General features: G+C 39.3%; 1 protein-coding gene across 3 annotated transcripts in view; it reads right to left on the reverse strand.

Moving 5' to 3' along the window:
* Positions 1–3,570: 3,570 nt before the first annotated feature.
* Positions 3,571–19,326, reverse strand: part of HLCS (holocarboxylase synthetase) — a 120,397-nt gene continuing 104,641 nt past the window's right edge. For 2 of the 3 annotated variants that reach the window (XM_071810961.1, XM_065862283.2), the window contains exons 7-11: positions 13,314–13,381; positions 12,183–12,343; positions 8,594–8,708; positions 4,528–4,741; positions 3,571–4,074 (exon numbers count right to left, since the gene is read on the reverse strand). In XM_071810961.1, coding sequence (XP_071667062.1) covers positions 3,906–4,074; positions 4,528–4,741; positions 8,594–8,708; positions 12,183–12,343; positions 13,314–13,381 — 727 coding nt within the window. In that variant the 3' untranslated portion in view covers positions 3,571–3,905. Of the gene's footprint in view, positions 4,075–4,527; positions 4,742–8,593; positions 8,709–10,824; positions 10,925–12,182; positions 12,344–13,313; positions 13,382–19,326 lie in introns of those variants that run through there. The other variant, XM_071810966.1, reaches the window with a different exon arrangement.

Here is a 19,326-nt window from a genome sequence, read left to right on the forward strand (position 1 = left end):
GTGGCTCGCCAGCGTTTTCTGACCCCTGTTCTTTCCTCAGTCCAGATTTAATTTCTGTGGTGTCTGATCAGCGCGGTGCATCGCTGCGGCAACCGATGCATGCAAATGCCTTTATCACACCAGTTACCCCCAGGAACCAGCTCTTTGTGGCACAAATCTTGTTCACAATTGATATTAAGCTGTAGTTCATTTTTTTATATATGTATAGCTACTGTATATTCTCAAGTAGTTGCAGAGAGTAATTTTTTAGACTGCTGATGTCTGGTAGCTGACTCAGAAAAAGCAAAGGAATTTAAAAAAACGGTTGTACAGCGAAGCAGTACCATAAAGAATGAAATGCTTTAATATTATTTTTAGGTAATAGCCCTTGAAGTAGATTATATTTGTTGGATATACTTTTTAAAATGCTCTGAAGCCTTATAAAACCTTTTATTAGAAGTGAGATGTACTGCTTGGACTCCTAATGTTAAGTATGTCACTACTTTTTCAAATCTTTGGAAACAGCACTGGTGCGCACTGGAGATGACCCGCTTACTCCTTCTGAACACAGACACGTGCCAACACCCCCAGTTTGCTCTGCAGAAGTTTTCCTAACAATAAAGAATCTCTACAAATATTTTCACAATGTGTAATAAGAAATGCTATAGCAGAGTCCAGGAGGAAATAAATGAAGTCACAGAAATATGGACACCATAAAAACTGGTTTTTGAAAGCACTTCATCAAGAAAATAGTTTAAGATATGACATCAGCCTCACAGTGAAAGAGGTGCTTTACTCATCCAGACAGCTGAATGAAATGAAACATTTTCAGTGCATTACTGCTGGATCTGGAGTTGTCTGATTCTCTCCATACCTATGTCCAGAGACACTCTACACCACATTAGTCTGTTGTACATGAAGAACAATAATAACAATGTTTTTCGCACAAAAACGTTGTGGCTTTCTGGTTGTGCCAAGTTTGGCATAAAAAGGGTAAGGCTAATGGTTGTGCTCCACACCTACCTGAACGTGCATGTGGTACAGGAAGGTTCACCGGCTTTCTTGACAGAACGGCTGTTGTCAGAAGGACCTTATGCAGCTGCCTGCTACACAATGGGAATTTTCTTTGGTTCTTCTGAAGGAAAGGTCAGGTTTGTGCCAAATGCTTCATTCAACTCACAGTTGTTCCCTCAAGACAATAGGTATTTCATACACACAGAACTGGCCACTAAAAAGTTGAGGCAAAGGAGTACATTCCCAGAGCACCCACCTATGTGCTGACACATCCACACCTGGTTAGTTCTCATGTGCAGAAAGGAAGTTCAAATGTGAAGTTTCTTTCCAATGCAAAAACTTTCAGAATAATTTTACAACTCAAAATAAGAATAGAACAAGATTTTCTTTAAGAAGGCTACAAAGAAATCCAGAAGTAACAACAGCAACCATTAATATACTGCAGGATTTTACTGTCAAAAAATCCATCAGCCTGCTGCTCAGACATGGTGGTAGTGCAGCTGAGTGAAGGTTTGCAGGTCCATTTTGCCCTTCACACAGGAATGTGTTTTATCATTTCCCCTGTCATTCTTCTACAGCACCTGTCCCTAGTGAAGGAAGAGTGTGTTTTAAGGAAGCATTTCAAATCAAAACCTCATGGATGACCTGGTCATTAAAAGAAATCACTACAGGCACTCGCAATCTATTTGGAATATGAGCAAAACCAAAGGAGCTTCCCACAGGCACACCCTTCAGTACCAAAAGACAGACAGTGTTCTAGCTACAAATCCTAGATTGATGTGCAGATCTGAAGTTTTGTAAAGCTGTGGTTGGAAAAACAGTACCAGAGCTATGCTTTCCACTGCTGACCCACAGCAGCACACGCTGCTCACAAGCTCCTTGAAGGAAAAGGTAGACAAGGGAGATGCACAAGGAAGATGAGAGTGTGCATATGCACACATGCATTTTTAATAGATGTAGATATAAATGGGCTCTTTTTAAAATGTAAACCTTATAAATTCGGGCTTGAGTTTCATTTGATTATAGTATGCATCAATATTTGACTCAGAATTAATGTAGCTGCCAAAAATTAACAGCCCGATGCAGTTTTGAAAGCATGTGGTGGGAAAAAGCAAGAACTGGTGTTCATGTGTATCATTTTAACTATGCCAATTAACAGCTGTCTACACTCCACTGTACAGTTCTATGAAATATTGGTGCGCAGTCTCATATGATGTGGATCATGGGGGAAAACAAAACAGCAGGGGATGGGCAACCAGGCACACAGACAAATCTACTGTGATATGGAGCATAAAATCCTAAATGTAACAGGGACAACTTAATTTCTAGCGCTTGCTGCCAAACCACCTAAACCCTAATATGTGAGGATTGCTCTAAATCACCATTACAGACTGGCTTCCTTGTTTTAAGACTTCTTGGCTTTGTAACTGAAACAATTTACTAACATGTTCAGATTGTTTATGAGGTGAACTTTAACCCACAAACCCCCATTTTTGGCTAGTAGACACAAGTCCTTTGTGGAAACCAATTTGGCTGATCTACCTTCAGCAGGGACAAGGTAACGCAATAAGTAGTGCTGCCCACTTGAGGAAATCAAGCTGGCCACATCACACCTATGACAAACTTTTCATTTGCAGAGAACTGTTTGAAGTACTGCGGTGGCCGAGTCTCCTACCACAAATTCACCTGGCTCAGAAGAAAAACCCAACAAGCTGCCACGGCACGGAAGCTCCCATGTGCCTACTTTGTGCTGCTTTCCAATCACGACCAAGCTATTATGCCCAACCCAGAACTGTGCAGCCAGCCCCCAAAAACACTTACTTTCAGGTCAGCAGACGTTAAACCTCTTGCTTTTAATCGTTAGCGGCAAAAGCTGCTGTCCTGCTTTGGGCAAGGGGGTGACAACAGAAACAAAGGAAGAGAATTTGGACACCATGTGTTTCTCTTTTTCACTGCAGTAGTTGTTATGGCAGGGATTTTAAGAGTGGGGCATTTTTCTCTTACTTATTTGCTTAGCTTCATTAGTATTAAAATATAGTTACTAGTAAATTGTACACTATTTAGACTTCCCTATCCTGACATGGGATTCTATAATAACCTGGATACGAGGATTTCAACTCGGTGATACGCTGCTCCAGTGAGCTGTTCTTACAGGGACTAAAGGCTCTTGGAAGACTATGATTCAAAGGAGATATAAGATGATTTACTCAGATTCCGTTGACTAAGAGCGGAGTACAAATAATTTGGATAACCAAATGCTGACGGAAAACTCCCCAGAATCTCAAGGCAGCCATGAGGGAGTTGCAGACCTGAGACCAAAGCACAGGATGGTAAACAGTTGTACAGGCACAACCACAGAACCAAATCAGCTAGGCTCTACTTAGATCTGAATCTAAACACAGTGGGAATCTCAGTAATTCCAAAATATTTGATGAGCTCTTCCAGTTGTTTTGACCACAGACAATGCATAAACTGGAATTTATTTTAAAAAAACTATAGCAAAAATATAAATATTGTACTGCATTGTGCTAAAGCACAATAAAAACACAGAGACACAAAAAGGAAATATTTAGCCACTTCAGTTTCTCAAATACAGTGTGTAATTGAAGAGAAAGTTCTGTTCATTGCAAGGTATTCCTTTGCAATCAGTCTCCTTTTAAAGAATAGATGCTTACAAAGAATGGCAACATAGGTGTGTCTTAAAGTTAATATGAAAGAATAAAGGCCTTTAGCAATGAGATAATTACCTCTTCTTAATGGTTGAAGTTATTCATGCCAAAGAACAAAGATATCAGAAAATCAGAGGCAAAAATAATCAAGCTATCGACCACCCTTCCCACCTTTAAGCAAGTTCAGCTGCTTGCTGCCAAATACTAAAGAGACTCTTTTTGCATTGTGAGCTCTGAGGACGACTAATGCTTTGGGACTACGAGGTTTCTTAGCATGTCAAAAGAGTTGCCATCTGGGTGCACGGATTCCACATCTTTGCCTTCTTCATGAACTTGAAGGAATCCATAGTCATCTATCCCGACTATCCAGGCCACCGGGCCCTCCTCGTGGTAGAGACGGACTTGCTTACCACTGCAAATAAAGAGAAACAGACAGTTAGGAATTAACTGGTGGACACTGCACGTACAATTAAAAATAGCTTAGAGGACTAATGTCTAGCAGAATATTTTTATTTCCCACTTCACTGGTTCTTTACAGAGAATGATTTTCAGCAGCATTTTCTACCTGTTTTATTTATAAAATACATGAGTACAGCAGCTTCATCGCTAGCTAAAAAAATCATTCCCAATTCCCTTTGTTTTGAGATGATACAGATAAAATATCTAGAAGCATTTTTTAACTCATGACAGTCCTTTGATTTTACTATGTGCTATTTCTATTCTCCCTTATAAAATTACTCCCTACTTGGGAGTATATCTTAATTAAGTCACTAGTATTAAAGGCAATCTAGTAGAAAAAGACAAAATATCCATGATTTCTCTCCAACTTTCTTAAAAGAAAGCTCAAGAAGAACATTATACTTACCTGTGTACCCAGTACTTGTAGTAATGAGGAAGAACTCCATTGGGCCCTTTCTCCTGAAAAATATCTATCAGCCTCTCCAGTATGGTCACAGTTCTTGCAATGAGACAGTCTGCCGTTAAAGGCTTCAGCTTTGTCCCCTCTTCCTTATTGAATTTTGTGATGAGATCGTTGATGCATATGGTGGGGTTGCTGTTATTCACATTAAATCCAAAGCCTGAAGAAGACAAACCAAGAGAAGAGGATGCAATCTGTAAATATGAACACTTTGTTACCACCAGAAAGTCAGTGCTTTATTAACTACTTGATAGAATTCTCTCTAAGGATGTGTCCAGTAGCTGCTTATCTTCAGTCTCTTACGCCTTTAAATCTTTCTATTTGTGTAATTACAAATCTCAGCCCAGATTTTACTTGTTCTTTGCCCTTAAAATGCCTCCTCAGAATTGCAGAAGCAAATCCAGCGCAGGCTTTCAACAAGACACCATCCTCTCAATGAGACGGTAAGTGGTAACTTGCACGCTGGTTACAATAACATCAAAGTAAAAAATTCTTTTACTCCCTGGAAGCTGACAGATCATTAGCTAATTGAGAGTAAATCATTGGTCATACTCTATGATGGAGTCCTACTTCACAGTCTAAAAAGTAATTAAGAGAACTTTCTGTTTGAGACAGTTAGCTGACTGCATTTTCTGAAAATCAAGCCTTTTGACTCGCTGATAAGCCTTTTTGGCTTGCTTTGGAAAGCCCAGAAGATTTAAATTTGCCGTGTAAGGCTCCAGTTTGCTTAATCTATCTTACCACAGTATATCCTTTAGAAGCCTCAAGTCTCTCACTGAGATTTCTGCAGCTAGAATAACGCTGGCAGAATGCCTTTCTTATTTAAATACGGCTCTTGGGGCCTTTTTTGCAGCCTGCTGAAACAGGCTTCGAGGGATGTAAAGAAATATATTGTATTACCTGTTTATTTTTTTCTCCTAATAATTTGGATTTTGCTTTCCTCAGACACTTGGGATAAAACCCCAGTCCTGTCAGTCAGGTTTAGACATGATACACCTCCATCTGCAAGAAGGTCCAGATGCAGTGTTCTGTACTATTCATATATGGAAGAAATTCGTATTAACTATGAGAAGGATCTCTTCAGTGGAATGGAGTTAATGACTTTTAACTAGTCAGAGAATGCATGCAAAGGAAGGCACAGTGATACCAGTACCAATACACTGATCCTGTGGCAACGAAGAGAAATGTATCATCAGGAAGAGACAAAGGAAAAGTAACTGGAAAAAATAATGTGCCATGCCAGCTGTTTACACTCAAATACAGGACAAGTGAAGAGAGCATGAGTGTGGCCATTCAGCTGTGGGTGGTGCTGTCAGGGTGCGTAATGGGGTCTTGGAGTCCATCTGCAGCAGGCACAGGGCACTCAGGTGCATCTGTATAGGGATCACCACTGAGAAACCCAAAACTGGAATGGTCATGAGAGACACACTGAGGTGATGAACTCAGTTGAGGCAGAAGCATCAGGGAATAAACGTGGTGGCAAAAATGTAGCCAGCTAATTGGAAAAATATTAGGTGCTCAGGACTCTTAGGGCATCTCTGCATTGCCCATGTGCGAAGCATTAAAAAGAAACATCTAGCAGAGACTTTGCAGTGTGCTGATGTGGCTAATGTATCTTCCAGTTCCAGGCCTAGCCCTGCACTCAGCATCTCTGTGCTGTTCCGACGCACCTTAGCTGCACACAGAGGCAGACAGAGCTTTTGCAGGTCCAGCATCTTGGCCGTTCCTTGCATTCCAGTTCTGCTTGGCTACCTGTGTCTGTTCTGAGTCTGGTCCTTAAATTAAGCATATTCTTCTGCAGAACTCTTCTTCCAAAAGTCCCACAATAATTAAGTTACTTAAAACAAAGGTCTTTAAAAATACGTTTAAAAGTATGAACTGTGGTTGAGTTACCATCCCTGGAGGTGTTTAAAAGATGCATAGATGAGGCTCTTAGGGACATGGTTTAGAGGAAGACTTGACCATGAGAGGCTAACATTTGGACTCGACGATCTCAAAGGTCTTTTCCAACCAAAATGATTCTGTGATTCTATCTGTGGGGCCTTGAGCATGTGGTACAGGTGAAAAAGCAGGTTTGTCTCTTGCCTTATTCTTCTGAGGTACTTCTCAGAGCAGTGAAGCCATGTAGATCAGCTTTGATTTTGAATACTTCCTTCACATATGGAATACTCTCCATGAGTGCTATGTAAACACTGAGGTCTATAAAAGGAATCTCCATGACTGCAGAAAGGCAATGATGCATCTGACTTAGCTTTTCTGTCATGGGAATTTCATCTCTTTGGTACTACTAACACAAGAAGTTAGATGTCATGAGTTACCTCTATTGCTCTCAATGACATACATCACTGAAATGATGGAGAAGATCCTTGGACTAGCATGTGGCAAGTAAGTTTCGATCTTAGAAGCTTCCAGATGAAAGAACATTAATGAAAATGTACAACTTTGTATTTATCTCAGACCTATCACCACCAAAACAACTCCTGTGGAAGACATCAGAGAAAATGCATACAGAAAGTTTCCATCTGAATTTGAATGTTTTGGTGTTTAGGATAAGAAACACAAGGTCCAAAATGAATATGTAACATGGAAAGAGGTATTTGATAAGATGAACTATTTTGGAGCCATTTTTGCTTCTCTTATTTTAACCAGAACAGGCTGTGGAAAAACATATGGAAGCAGTAAATGGCTGATGGGGCACACAGAGACTCTTTTAAGTGTCTTGGTTCAACTTCCATTCTGTGCATGTAGATTATTTACAAAACCAGGATATAACAATTGAACAGAAAATTTAATGGCTGGGCATGTTTCACAGAGGGAGGTGATGACTTCTTCAAGTGTTCTGCTTGTTTGCACCCTAGAATTTACAGCACCTGGACAGAAACAATGTGCCCACACTCCCTTAGCAAGATATTTTACTTATCTACTGTGCTATATTCAAAGATAAACCAAATATTATAATCTTCTTCACCTTTTAGACTTGCTAAGGAAGTTTCATTTAGTTTTTTTAGACATACCATGGGTAATTGTTTTTGGAACCAGAATCTAGAGCTCTGCTGGCAGGTTTCTGAGCACGTCTGACAGATCTGTGCTACTGCTGGTTAGGGGAAGAATTTTCCTTAACAAATAGTTATCAGACTTGAAACAACAGAAACGATTCAGTAATTATTTATGCACTTAAATGTCTTCTCCAGTTACAGCACTGGGACTTGTTGGAAAATACATGTGCAGTCTTTTTGAGATTTGCTGTCGTTTTTGGAACCAACTTTCCGGGTAAGCTGTTCATCTCCACAATGAACAAAGAGATCGTCACTCTTTGCTCCCTGACCCAGCCTTCCTAACTACTTTTCAAATTTTAATCTTTGAGAGAACTAAGGAAAGTGATTAACTAATCAAACATTACTTCACTGCTGCTTTGTTAGCAATATTCCGGTTTCTAGAAAGACATAAACAGAAACAAGTTCCAAATAAATTTTAAAAGGATGAAAGGACAAATTAAACCATTGCTACATGTACGTAGCTCTCTTTCTCCTGACATAAAAGGTATATTATTTATTTAGCAATTTTCATATTGGAAAAAAAAATTGAAAAAAAGGGATACATTTTTTCAGTATATTCTACTAGTTCTGCAACAAATCAAGGCAGACATTTTCCTTGTCTCCTGTAATGCTCTTTCTTTGAACTCCACTACATCAGCCCAGATGCTTGCATTTACATTTTCCTTGTCAAGCATATGGAATTATTACGAAGAATGAAAATTTGTGCTTCCTTTTGATTTAATATTGTGCTTTATTTTCGTATGCCTGCTGTCATTATTTGTTCTTGTCCTTATCATTCATAGCATCACAGAATGTTTGTTAGGGATTGGAAGGGACCTCGACAGTTCATCTAGTTCAATCCCCCTACCAGAGCAGGAACACCTAGATGAGGTTACACAGGCCGAACTCACAAAGACATTAACAACAAATTTATTTAAAAAAAAACAGTATAGAAAGGCTTGAAAATAGACATTTACCAATAAGTATATGAAATGTTGTTTCAATAAGCGTAGAGTTAACCAGAACTCCACCAAGCTTCATAAGATCACTGTAGTAAATATCATTTGGCCATTTCACTCGCAGATCAATATCCTAAAGAAACAAAAACATACATTTAGAAACACTTTGTTCTTCAATACTGATTATAAGAACACAGCTCATCCATCACTCCATATTCTATATGTTCTGTACCTCTTTACCACACAGAATGTGATGCTGTCAACTCCTCTTCATAAAGAGAATCTATTTAAGCACGGCACAAATGCTACTGAAAAGGTCTTAGTAACATGGTTACATCATTTACTAAGGAAGTCAGCAGCTGTCAGAGAAAACTATCTACTTATTAAAACAAAGGCAGATAATAAAGGCTTAGAGTGACCAAAAGGGGGACTAAAGATCCCAGAGATTTTCAGTCTCAAAATCACGTAGTTTCAGATAATTCATTCCCTTCATTCATGACTACCTGTTAAAGATTTAAAAGATCTATTGAACAAAGATGCAAACCATGGCAGCCACTGTGCCTTGCTGCTGCTAAACAATCAGGGTAAGTCCACAATTAAATCAGCATCGTATTTGAGGATCCTTGCAGAAATCAGGCAAGGAGACAATGCCATCTTGAATATCAGAAAGGAAATTTAGCAGACAGGAGAAATTCCAGTTCACAACTATGTAAATACTCCAGTAATGTCCTAAATATATTCCCACTTTCGGCAGCTACGCTCCAGCAACACCATGGAGCTGGAAACACAAACTGTGCTGTGTGACACCGTTCCAGCCCAATAGAGAAGTTTTTGTTGAAACCACAGAACTGAACTGAACTTTGCACCGGCTGCTTAAACACAAAAAAGAAAGCAAATGTGCTTCCTGTAGTTTGAAAAACTGCATATGACTGTAATCCCCAGAGGCAAATTATGGGAGGTGCTCCAGGACTCCAAGAGTTGCATTCCCTCCTATTGTAGATCATGAAATCCCTTTACAGGATGTGTGAAAACTGCACCTGGGTCCATGTCTACTTTCCTGACAGATTTAAAGGCCAGAGAGGAGTCCATTACACATACATTGACAGGAAATACTACCTGATTTTGCTATCAAAGCATTCTAAGAGGGAGTAGCACCAATTCATATTCATAATGGAAAACAACTTGACTCTTCGCACTGGGAACGGATTTATAGAAGACTCTCGAGACACATGAAGTATGATACAGTTAAACAGTATTATCAGTGTTGGGAGATCTTCTGAAGAACCATTCAGCAGATCTTTCCTTAAGGAAAACATACACCTGTAAGACACCAGACACTAACACTGCAACTGAAAGGACAGCAAGCATGAAGAACAACCGAATCAACTGGGTATTCTCAGGGCAGAAACTACATGGCAGAGACTTGAGCTGTGTGCCACAAAATGGAGTGACAAGGTACCATGCAACTACCCATGTACTCAAGCCGTATGAGGAGCAGCTAAAGTCACAGGGTTTGTTCAGCCTGAAGAAGGGGAGACTGAGGGGAGATCTCATGGCAGCTACAGCTTCCTCACGAAGTGAGGAAGAGGGGCAGGCACTGATCTCTTCTCTTTGGCAACCAGTGACAGAACCTGAGGGAATGGCAGGAAGATGTGCCAGGGGAGGTTTAGGTTGGACATGAGGAAAAGGTTCTTCCCCCAGAGGGTGGTGGAGCACTGGAACAGGCTCCCCAGGGAGGTGTCACGGCCCCAAGCCTGGCAGCGTTCAAGAAGAGACTGGACAAGCCCTCAGACACATGGTGTGAACTGTGGGGTTGTCCTGTGCAGGGACAGGAGTTGGACTCAGTGATCCTTGTGGATCCCTTCCAATTCATGACATTCTATGATTCTATGTGTGTCAAAGAAACGACGGTCAAGTCACAAAACATGGTAGGAATGGAACACATTCTTATCTTCACTTACTAGAGAGAGATGTCTGCTGTTCTCAGAACAGGGAAGGAAAGCATGCTCCTGAAATAAGGCCCTTTGCATTTGCAGCACAAACTTCTGACAATGAAAGTTCCAATTGAATGGTCAGATTTTCTCCAGGAGGCTCCAGAACAAGGCCTCAGCTGCTGCCTGCTCAGCATTGTCAACATTCATGACAATCCTAAGACTGATGACTAGTTGATAAACTGAGACACAGGTACTTCATACTGTTGTATGGAAAAATTAGACATTGAAGTGTGTTGAATTAAGATTCTGACATACCGCCACAGAGGTACGGAAGTTCAGAGGTGAGAATGAAACCTCATCTATAGACTAGCCCACTGTTTGCAACTACTGCAGTCTGCACGGCACGTATGTTCATCTGATGGAAAGAAAAGTCCTGCGTTACCTAAGTCTAAAGGGGAAATTCAAGCATTAAGTTTCTGATAATTTTTAAAATTTCCTTGCTTTAATGTATTTGAGTCCAGACCCTTAACACTGGTTTCACTCATTGTCTAGGGTGGATGAACTATCAGAGAGATCCAGTAGCTTTGTGTTGGTCATAGCAAGCTATGTATTGTACATGTGCTATGCACACACTATTTTTATATTTAGTACTTCAGTCACCTTTTTCCTCGTGAATGGAATAAAATTTTAAAAAGCGCCACAGTATACCAGGGTAGGCATACGGAAGCAAAAACACCTCCATTCATAAATTAACTCCTTTCCAGTCAGACTCAAATTTTATAAAAATAACTCTTGTCCCTTCTATTTTAAATGGTTAAATTATTCACTCTAGCCAAATATTTTATATTGCAAATTTTAGCCTGAAGCATTTTGTTTTTATAGTCAGGTTATGAAGCACTGAAGTTAGAAGGTTTTAATAGAAAGGCTGACAGACCTGAACTACAGCAAAGCTACTGGGTGCCACTATAATAAAGTTCATGTGTAAATGTGTATAAGTCATTGATTTTCTGTAATATAGGAAACATATGCTTTAGTTAACTACTTCTGTAAAATACCAAAGTTTTATAGTTAGCAAATATTAGGAAATGGTAACATTAAAAAGGAGATATATGAGGTGATGAAGAAGACTGGTTCTTCATTTTAATACTGATGACAGGACACTTGATTCTCTCTTGAGAGCAATACTCCTAAGTTCTTGCTTTAGAAATCAGTTTTCAACCTTAAACAAGGGTTGGAAAAATCCTTTAGAAGGGATAAAGTGACCACTGAAACAGCACCAACAAAAAAAGCAGAAGAGGATTTGTCAGTTTTATTTATTTTTCCCTCCTCCCTCTTCCCCAGCTCCTTCAAAATCAAAACAAATTAACTCAATTGTTAGACAAACAAAACTGACATTTTCTTCACTGCTGAAGACTGAGTCTTAAGTTTCATAAGATTATGAGTGAAATGAGTGCAGTATACTTAATCAGCTCACTAAAAGACAGTATTCACCATATGTGTACTAGATTTCTCAAAACATATAAATAATCAAGCATATACAAAGGATATGTTTACCATTATATTAGTGTTGAAGAACTGTATTATGCATTCAGTCATTCAATGCATAGAAGGCATAGTTAAAATCTGAATTTAATGAAAAACCAGAAATTTTGAGACAAATTAGAATGAGATACCTCATATCCTGGTAGTGACCTAACCGACTCTACCACTGCCAAGGACACCAGGTGTTGAATAAAAGGAATTCTCTGGCCCAAGTTGGAATGTAGAGGGATGGCGATATGTAGTGTGGATAGTGCACAGCCCATGGGACTGAGCCAAACATTTCCACCACGACCTAGGGAGGAAGAGAATAAAAGTAAACTCCAACTGAAGAAAAAAATCACTTTGTTAATGCAGACAACTACAAAAGAGAAAGATTAAATAGTATCCATCCAAGAATTTACCGTGAGTCCTGTAATGAAGTTTCCAAAGTAATTTTTAAAGAATGGTTAAAGTGTAAAGCTTCTCCTTTAAAACAAACCCAGCAGGTTGTTTAATGTGCATGCTGCTACTCAGTTTCCTAAAATGTCCTAAATGTCTTGTTTCCAGGATTTTCCTGGTATCTTGTGGTATACACATTTAAAAAAAAACCAAAACTTGTTTGTTTGAGTCAAGAAGTCTTAGTGAAGATGCTCTCTGTGCATCTAGAAATCCACCCACATTGTGAATCACAAGCTAGATCTGTACCAAAAGCCAGGTAACCAGCTTCATGTAGATCTGTGCTCAGAAGAGCTTATAGGTTGGGCACTGTGTTCTTCTAATAAGATGAACGTGGCTTTTATATCAGTCTACCTTCCTGGGAAAGAGACAGAACTTGCTTGTATATCTGCAAAAGATTGTGAAGGTCCACATGACAGTTCAAACAGGTCCTGCAGACTCAAGAAACCTCTATCTCAGAGCAAGTCAAGACCCAGTTTTGTTAAGTTAAATCAAAAAGGAGCTCGGATTTGGAAGCCTGACTTGTATTACACTAATGTAGTGATGGCAGTTTCCATAACTGGGGAGACTTTTTGGCAGAAACTAGAAGACCACTAAATCATTTCTGCAAAAGCCACCAAACATCCTGAAAATGTTTATGTTGGTCTCTGTTCACTTAGGTTTTGAGTTTGAATCTGCAGTTCAAGACGAAGGAGAAAAGGACACAATTATTCTATAGATTATATTATAAAAATACTCATAATGTGTCTCTAAGGCAGCTAGGTGACGTTAAAATGTCCCATCTCATATGGTTAATAAACATTCATTAGTACTAGAAGAAAACTTACCTTTCCCTTGTGTTTGTCGAACAGCAACTGCTATTAAACCCATCTCCTCAGGCAACTCGTACACTAACCTGTCAATTAGGAAAAAATAATCCCGTTGCTTATCAGCTGGAACACTAAGCTACATTCATGAAAATTTAGGCTTAAATATCAGGTAATATTTTATGCTAACATTGCACTACCATTTATCAGCTTTCAGTTAACATTTATTCTTGACCAAAAAGCATTAGAATATTAAAAAAAGATTAACTGAAAAATGATCATGTAAAACATTACTATATCCATTACACTGGAAAAAGTTATGGCCACAGTTAATTTAAGGTGCTTTCTGATAACATGCGTTTTGTATTTCTTCACATTTTCTTGAAGTGCTTATTTTTTGTGTGTCACTATCTTCAGTAAGTGACAACTAGCAATTCTAGACATTTGTTTCTACTTACAGCAAATTTTTGTTCGTACTACAGAATATAAGAGCAGCAGTTTCTGATTATTTAGAAAACCAATATGGTGGCAATAAAGCAGTTTAAAAGATACACTATCCCCTGAGAACTAATTATGATTTAACTACAGTAAATAAATCTACACCTTCTGAGAACTCTAGAGAACACTGGCTTATTTTAGGCTTGTGTTCTGCTTTTAAAATAGTTTCACTTAAAAGAATACTAACTTTCCTCCGGGGATAAGTAGAAAGTGCACTTTAACACCAGCAAATGAGTCAATGCTAGACTTAAAAAAAGAAGAAAAAAACCCTACTGTGAGAACTTCATTCAAGCCACTTTAAAACAGATCTGAACTGTACTATGATCCCTCTCATTTCACATTTTCAGGAAGTTATTTAGCAGATAAAACAGATATTCAAGATGTTGCCAGCAAGGTAAACCCAGAAAGTGATGTATAGCCTAAAAACCTACTTCTAATACGGGCACAAATATCACATTGTTCATTCCTATAAAGGCGATCTTGTCTTGGAGATAAGCACAGTCCAAATCAGGAAGAGCACCGTTCAGATTTTTTTCCTCTGAATTTCAGATATGTATGTGTTTCAAATTCTGCAATCAAGCAAGTATCCATGGGCAGTAGGGACCAGCTGCAAGCCTAAGTGTTAACCCCCTGCCACCCAGGGACACACGGGGCTTTAGGCCAGCGACAAGACGAGGATCTACCCATCTGCTTTGCAGGTTGAAACGTGGGGATTCAGTAGCTCTTGGGGCTCTATCAGTACCAAAATGCAAGTAGGACACCCCAGGTTTCAGAATATCTTTCAAATAGCTGACTTGCTTTCACGGTGATCAAAACGGGAGGTTATTAGAGGGCCCAAGCAAAGCCTGGACCACAAACATCTTTGCTAATAAGAAATGCCTGAACTGACAGAAGCTGTAACAAGCTCCACAGCGTTTTCTCACATTATTCCTGAATCAGTGAGACATCATTGTCAAAGAGCAGTAGCCAGAAGATGTCTTTGACTGTGCCCTTCCAGTTACTGTGAAATACAGCTCAGTAGTTCTTTCCTTTGGACCCTATGGATTACACATGGGGACGATGCTCACCTGACCAAACTTTAACATTAAAAATACACCTCTTCTTATGTCAAGACCTAGGGAAAAATCCTCTGTAGCTGTTCAAGTTCATGAGGCTTCAGCCCTATATTTTGGGAACAGCATGATTTCAATTACACCACCAAGTTCATGGTTTTGCAACATGAAAATCTAATTTTGATTTGGAAGCAAGGTTAGGAAGAGATTATGGGCTTTGTCAAAACACACTGATTTCTGTTACTTCTCCATTCACATATTTGTTTTTAAATAGGAAAAAAAAAGTCATATGCTGCCATGATGGGAGGAAAATAATCAGAGCAGGACAAAAAGTTAATTATGAACCCAAAACACAGGCTTCTAGAACAAAGAGATATGATTAACAGAACATATGAATGTAGCTATTAGAGGCTTGGCAGCAGGCAATAACATATTAAATGCAGAGACCGAGTTTGTACTTTTAAGGGCCATGAAGAAATTCTTTAACGGACACAAGATGGGGAAGTTGTTAATACCCAGACTGATACAGCAAGAGACAGATAGATTTAGTTTTACTACTTCCTGAGATTGTGCTGGAATTACCATGTAGCCTATGATAATAAAAAACCCCACACAACCACACCCCCAAACTTCAGAGCTTTGTAAATTGTGTGTGCTCGTTAGGTTTTTTTTTCTGGGAGAAACAACTTGGATTTTCCTTACCAGAAAGAGTAACTGTACGTGCACTTTTTTACATATTGACTTCCTTTCTTTTCTTTCAACTTAATCAGTTGCAGATTTAACAACTCCATTTTTCTGCAGAGCGACTTAATCACAGTGCTCACCACATTCTCCCCAAAAAAATGTTTGTCTTCAAGAAATTCTCTGTGCTTTTTTTGTGCTCTTTAACTAACTTGCTCTACATATCAAGTGAAAAGACCACACTGAGATACAAGAGCAGGGAAAAAATGAAACATCTGAAGACAAATTTACCCATCAGGAAGAGCATGAGACAGCAACTATATGACCACAGAAGATAATACTAGAATTTTATGTACTTTTTTTTTCTGCTTTGAACATTTTGGTGGCATTTTCTAAAACGTGAGCAAGGCACTTCTGGTATTCAAGGATATTAAACCAGCTGAAAGAGAGATTCTAGCACAATTTTTTATACAAATATCACCCCTCCACGCTCCCATCCTGCAGGGCATACTATGAGTGCTATCAAGAGTAATAAACGATACTTAATTACTTTATAGAAATTTCAAGTCTAAGGAGGACTCTGTCTTCATGCCTAGTCAATACAATGACTTTTCTTCCTACGTGAACGTAAAATGGGAATTGAAACCACAAAAACTATGTTTGAATAATGTTAACGGCCTGACAACTATAAATTTCATTGATGTTGTGGGTTTAAGGTTGAAACTCTCATTAATGTATCCTGCTGTGTTACAGTATTGCAGAGGTATTACAACAGGCAGCATTACATTCCAGATGTTAAAATACCTGGGCACAAGCGGGTAAGTTATGAACAGCTTTATCCCTTCATTTCAAGTTCCTTGTCTGAAAATCTCACTCTCAGATACCTTGTTTATAGAGTACTATAAAAGCAACATTAAAAAAAACTTTCCGTTTTTAGTCAAATGGAAAGGAACGCACCTTTTGACCATTTTCTTGTATTATTTTGGACAGAAATGTGCCCTGAGCACTTGCTTTGCTACTTTATATCCACTGTTTCTGTCTGTCATGTCCAATTTGAAAATGAGCAGTGTGCCTACTAATATTTTTCCCGAACTTTCCTCTATTGCCATCCATCTCCTTTTCACAGCCCTCAGCTGCATGACGCTGGGTCTGATTCCACGCTCTGTGCACTGACCAGCCTGCCTGAGGGCACACTGACCAAGCAGAACAGGCAACTCTTGAGTCCATGCTATGGACTCCTTGGTGGGAGCACTGTTCTAAGTCTCTCTCTCCTACCTGTCAGCCCGTTTTTCATGAGAACATGAATACATGAAGGAGCTCAAAGATATGGAGGTCTTCTGTAAAACAGGCAGTAGACTGAGAGCTGGTGGGCCATAATCAGAGAAGTGGGATCTCTCCCCATCAGATCATGGTGGGAGTTTGTTACAGAGCACCTAATCAGAAGCAAGAAGTGGAAAGAGCCTTTTTGAGCAACTTCAGGAAATCTGCAGATCACAGATCCTGATTCCCATGGGAGACTCTCATCTCCCAATAGCTGCTAAAAGGCAAAGTGAGATGCAAGCAATCCAGCTGACCTGTGCGGGGCACTACAGACAAGCTCTTAACACAAATATTCAATGATCAACTAGAGTGATTGACTCCTTGATCTACTACAAACAAGGGAGAGCTGACTGGGGAGGTGGAAATCTGTCACAGCTTCGGCTGTAGCAACCACAAACCAATGCTGTTCAGAATCCTGAGAGGAATGAGGAAGGCAAGTAAGAGGTACAAACCCTGGATTTCACAAGAGCAGAATTCAGTTTATTCAGGGACCTTATAAATGGGATCTTATGATAGGGAACTCTGAAGGGCAAGGGAGCTCAACAGACCTGGTCTTTAAAGACAGCTTCCCACAGACAAAGTAATAGTCCATCACAATACTGAGGAAAAAACAAGTCAATGAACAAGGAGTGTGGTTTGGCTAAAAGGGAATTCATGACTGTAAACAACAAAACAAAACAAAACAAAACAAAACCAAAAAACCCCCCAAAAGCCCAACAAACGTACAAAAGAGATGGAAGCAAGGAGAAATGCTACAAAGGAGAATTACAGAAACACTGTCCAGACAAGCAAGGATGATGTTAGGAAAGCTGAAGCTCAACTGTCATACAGACTGGCAAGAAACACGGCCACAGGAACTTCCCCTGTTACACGGCAAAAATAAACAAGGGAAATACGGGTTTGCAGTTGACTGAAGCCAAAGCACAGCAGACACACATAAGACTGAGTCACTCAATGTATTCTTAGCCCTGGTCTTCACCAACAAGATCTCCCAGGCTTTTACATATACAGACAGCATTCAAGGAGAAGAGGAAATATCAACAGTAAAAAATAATTGATCTAATAAATCTCTTGAGAAATCTTGACTCATAAAAGTCAATGAGAGCAGATAAGATGCACCAGAGAGTGCTGAGAGAACTGGCTGATGGCACATCAAGGCTGTTTTCTATAATCTTAGTCATGGAGGTCAGGGGAAGTCCCTGATGAATGAGGAAGGGAGATGTTGCGGCCACCTTCAAGATGGTCTTTCACAGCACCCCTTTATCCTTATAAGGCCATTGTGGTCTAGATGGATGCACTACCAAATGAGCGAAGTGTCCAGATTCTGGGACCGAAAAATAATGGTTTGTACTCTACCTGTAGGCTGGATACAACTGCAGTTGCTCAGGGGTTTATCCTGAGACCTAGCCTCTTTAATATCTTTATATCTTTACCAATGACCTGTAGGAGGAAATGGCATGCACATTAATCAAGTTTGTGAATAACATCGAACTATCAGGATAACTAAACACTGGAAAAATAGGATGCCCAGGAAGGTTGTGGAGTACTTCTGTCCTTGGAGGTTTTCAAGATCTGACTGGAAAAAACCCCGAGCAAGCTGGTCTGAATTCATTGCTAACCCTGCTTAAAAGAAAGAGGTTGGACTACAGATCTTCAGGGATCCCTTCTAATCTGAATGATGCTTTGACTCCAGGAAATGTACAGAAACTTAGTATCTCTGGTGTTTGTAGTTCTCCTTTAAGTTTGGTTGAAATCAGTCAGCAACTAACCATTAGCTACTAATTAGCAATTTAGCCCTCAGGTTGTTCATCGAAATCCCCTAGATCAAGTAGAATCCTAGAGTAAAGTAATTTTCACACTCTCTTACTAATCTAAATACTTCTACTTAATTTTATCCATGTTCCACTTTCCATGAAGTATTTTATACACAATCAGGTACAATATGCAGGCTCCCAAAAGATTAACTTCTACTGCTGAGACAGGTAGAACACCTAAACTGTTAATCCTACCAAGGCTTATTTAAATGATAGGAATCTTACTGCTCTGCACTGTTATAACTTTGCCGATATCCGGCAGGCAAAATACGTGCCAGGATACACTATTACATTAATGCACTCTTCTGTTCTATTGCAAAAATTCATAGCTTCTTTCACTTTATAGTGGGTTTCCCTATAGCAGTGTTAGTATAGAAAGGAAATTCTCTTTGAACTCTTTAGATACATTGAAGTCCTACACCAGTGAGAAAAAGCAAAAGGTATTACAATGTCCTAGACTTGTGGAAAACTAAAAAAGTACCTGAATTTTGGACTGCTAGTTCCTTACACCTTACTTCAATAAAAACTACAAGAAGATTGTCCTATCCTAGTTGTGACATTTTCAGCAAGGAATAATCTATTGATACTATGAATGACAAAGGTTACCAGCTTATATATACTTTGGGTAGCTGATTAGTCCTAAAGAGCAACGCACTAACAACAATATAG

This window comes from Patagioenas fasciata, chromosome 1 (assembly GCF_037038585.1).
Source record: "Patagioenas fasciata isolate bPatFas1 chromosome 1, bPatFas1.hap1, whole genome shotgun sequence".
Taxonomy (NCBI): Eukaryota; Metazoa; Chordata; class Aves; order Columbiformes; family Columbidae; genus Patagioenas; species Patagioenas fasciata.